Source organism: Camelus bactrianus, chromosome X (genome assembly GCF_048773025.1).
Source record: "Camelus bactrianus isolate YW-2024 breed Bactrian camel chromosome X, ASM4877302v1, whole genome shotgun sequence".
NCBI lineage: Eukaryota > Metazoa > Chordata > Mammalia > Artiodactyla > Camelidae > Camelus > Camelus bactrianus.
In genome coordinates this window covers 60,544,741-60,546,990 of record NC_133575.1, presented here as the reverse complement: position 1 = coordinate 60,546,990, position 2,250 = coordinate 60,544,741, and the positions used below count along the sequence as shown (strand labels likewise).

At 40.2% G+C, this 2,250-nt stretch overlaps 1 protein-coding gene across 1 annotated transcript; it reads right to left on the bottom strand.

The window, feature by feature from the left end:
• Positions 1 to 739: 739 nt before the first annotated feature.
• ZCCHC13 (zinc finger CCHC-type containing 13) lies at positions 740 to 1,255 on the bottom strand. Its single transcript, XM_010967567.1, has one exon. The coding sequence runs from the start codon at positions 1,253 to 1,255 to the stop codon at positions 740 to 742; it is 516 nt and encodes a 171-aa protein (XP_010965869.1).
• Between the last annotated feature and the right edge of the window lie 995 nt (positions 1,256 to 2,250).

Sequence of the window (2,250 nt, the reverse complement as noted above, 5' to 3'; positions counted from 1 at the left end):
TTACACACATCATACATATTTTTCTGGCTTATTTTCATTAAACTATACATTCTATGTAGGCCCAGATAGAGATGGCTTTTACTGTTACTTAAAAGCTAATAAGGTCAAATAATAGAAGCAATCAATATATAATAAAGTTACTTTGACAAGATCATAGACATTTCTAGAATCAGCTTTATTTATGCAATGAATCTCTGAAGAAATGTCAGCTCCTCAGGGTACCTTGTGTATCTAAAACAGAAACATATGTCCCCCCGCAACACATTGTCTATTCTTTCACCTGGTGTTCTTTTTCTCTGTAGCAATTGATCTTCTTCTGACACACTATGTATTTCACTTGTTAATAGATTCTAATATAGGCTTGTGTTTCTAAAGATGGTCTAATTTGTTCACTGATATAGCTCAAGCTCCTTCAACAGTGGCTGGCACACAGTGGCTCTTAACTAAATGTTGAATCAAAATGAGTCCAAAGGATCTAGAAATTGCCTAATGCTCAGGATGTTCAATAACCAGATATATCAGTGGTGCAGAAACACATTAATTATAAGACATCTACAAGTGAATAACGTTTTTTTTTTTTGGAGATTTTTTTCCCAGTTCTTTCTTCTTTTAACATGGTAATTAAAGCTCACTGGCCTGGGAGTAGCCTAAATCTATCAACTTTTGGTCAGTGAAGAGGTCTTACAGAAAACAGTACAATTATCAATCAGCAAAAAGGCGGGGGATGGCAAGGAAAAAATTAAGCGGTAGCCTTAATGGGGCATTCCCGGGCTAGGTGTCCGGATTCGCCACAGCGGTAGCAGTTGACCACGCTCGTTTTGCTGCAGTTGATGGCCATGTGGCCGGTCTCGCCACACCGGTAGCACTTGACTTGGGTGCAGTCTTTCTGAATGTGGCCAAATTCGCCGCAAGAGTAGCACTTCTGCTGTTCTTGACGGTCGCAATCACGAGCCAGATGGCCTGGCCGGCCACAGGTGTAACAGCACTGCTCTCGCTCTCGCTTTGGCTCGACACAGTCTTTGGCGATGTGGCCACTCCTCCCACAGTTGTAGCAGATGTCCTCGAGAAGGTCACAGTTCCTAACGTGATGCCCAAACTCACCGCAGCGATAGCAGATGTCAGGTAGGGTGGTGGAACAGCACTGAGCCCCTCTGCCATGGTCTCTAGCTCTGCGCCCTCGAGCTCCTCCTCCTCTGGGGCATGCTCGGGCCCAGTGACCAGGGCGGCCACACTTGAAGCATTCCTTGCTGCTCATGGCTGTGGTGAGATCTTCAGGTGAGCAGGCTCACCCCCTGCCCCGGAGGCTCCGCCTCAGCTCCTCTTATTGCCGCTTGGGAAGAAGTGGCTGTTTACCTCTAGAGGCCCCAGGGACGTCACACAGGGTTTGCGCACGGCCTCACTCACGTGTCACAGGCCTTTCAACCGCCCATTCCCCCTGACTTTCCGCCTGTCTTTCAAGCCAAAAAACACTGACTGGCGTTTTCTGCATTTTGTTGTTTGTTTGTTTCTTTTCTTCCTTTCTTTTCTTTTTGAAATAAACGCTTGGGTCATTAAGTTTGAGTTTGAATCCCTTCTTGTTCAGAAAATGTGCCTCGTAGGATTTCTTTTAATTAAGACTTAGGCCTTCTTTTGGTCTAGTAGATGGTCAGTTTTAAAATAAGCACTATGGACTTAGGAAAAATACGTGTGAGATGTATCTAATCCAGTAAATGAACAAAACAAATGATAACAAATGAGAATAACCCATTTTTTAACTTAAGGAATAAAATACAAGGGTCCCTAAGGATATGAGACACATAATATAGAAAAAAAGCTGTAAAATGCCACAGTGAGATTTATTAACAACTTAGCCTATTTTATTACTGCAGGAATTTTAGTTTTTAACATAATCACCACCATTTAAGTTAGAAAACAACATGATATTACTTGGAAAATAAATTACAAATCATTTAAAATTGGATAGATTTCCTCTCTGATGTTTTCTAAGTTGTTTATATACTATATAAATCTTATAAGGATTTATAGACATGTTCATTTATATAGATAAAGAAGTATGGAAAACTAGACACTGAAATATCCACAGTAGCTATTTTGGAGCTATATGATTGAATAGGACTTTTTTCTCCTTATTTTCCTTTTCTGTGTCTTAAAATTTTTGAAATGAGTTTAGGTTGTATAATTTTTAAAATCCACAATAAATATTTTTCCTTAAGTTATTAGTTAGCTACACATTTTGCATGTGAATTTTTT

Bases quoted from the DNA above. Each gene is read 5' to 3' on its own strand.
- ZCCHC13 (XM_010967567.1), bottom strand. From the start codon at position 1,255: ATGAGCAGCAAGGAATGCTTCAAGTGTGGCCGCCCTGGTCACTGGGCC.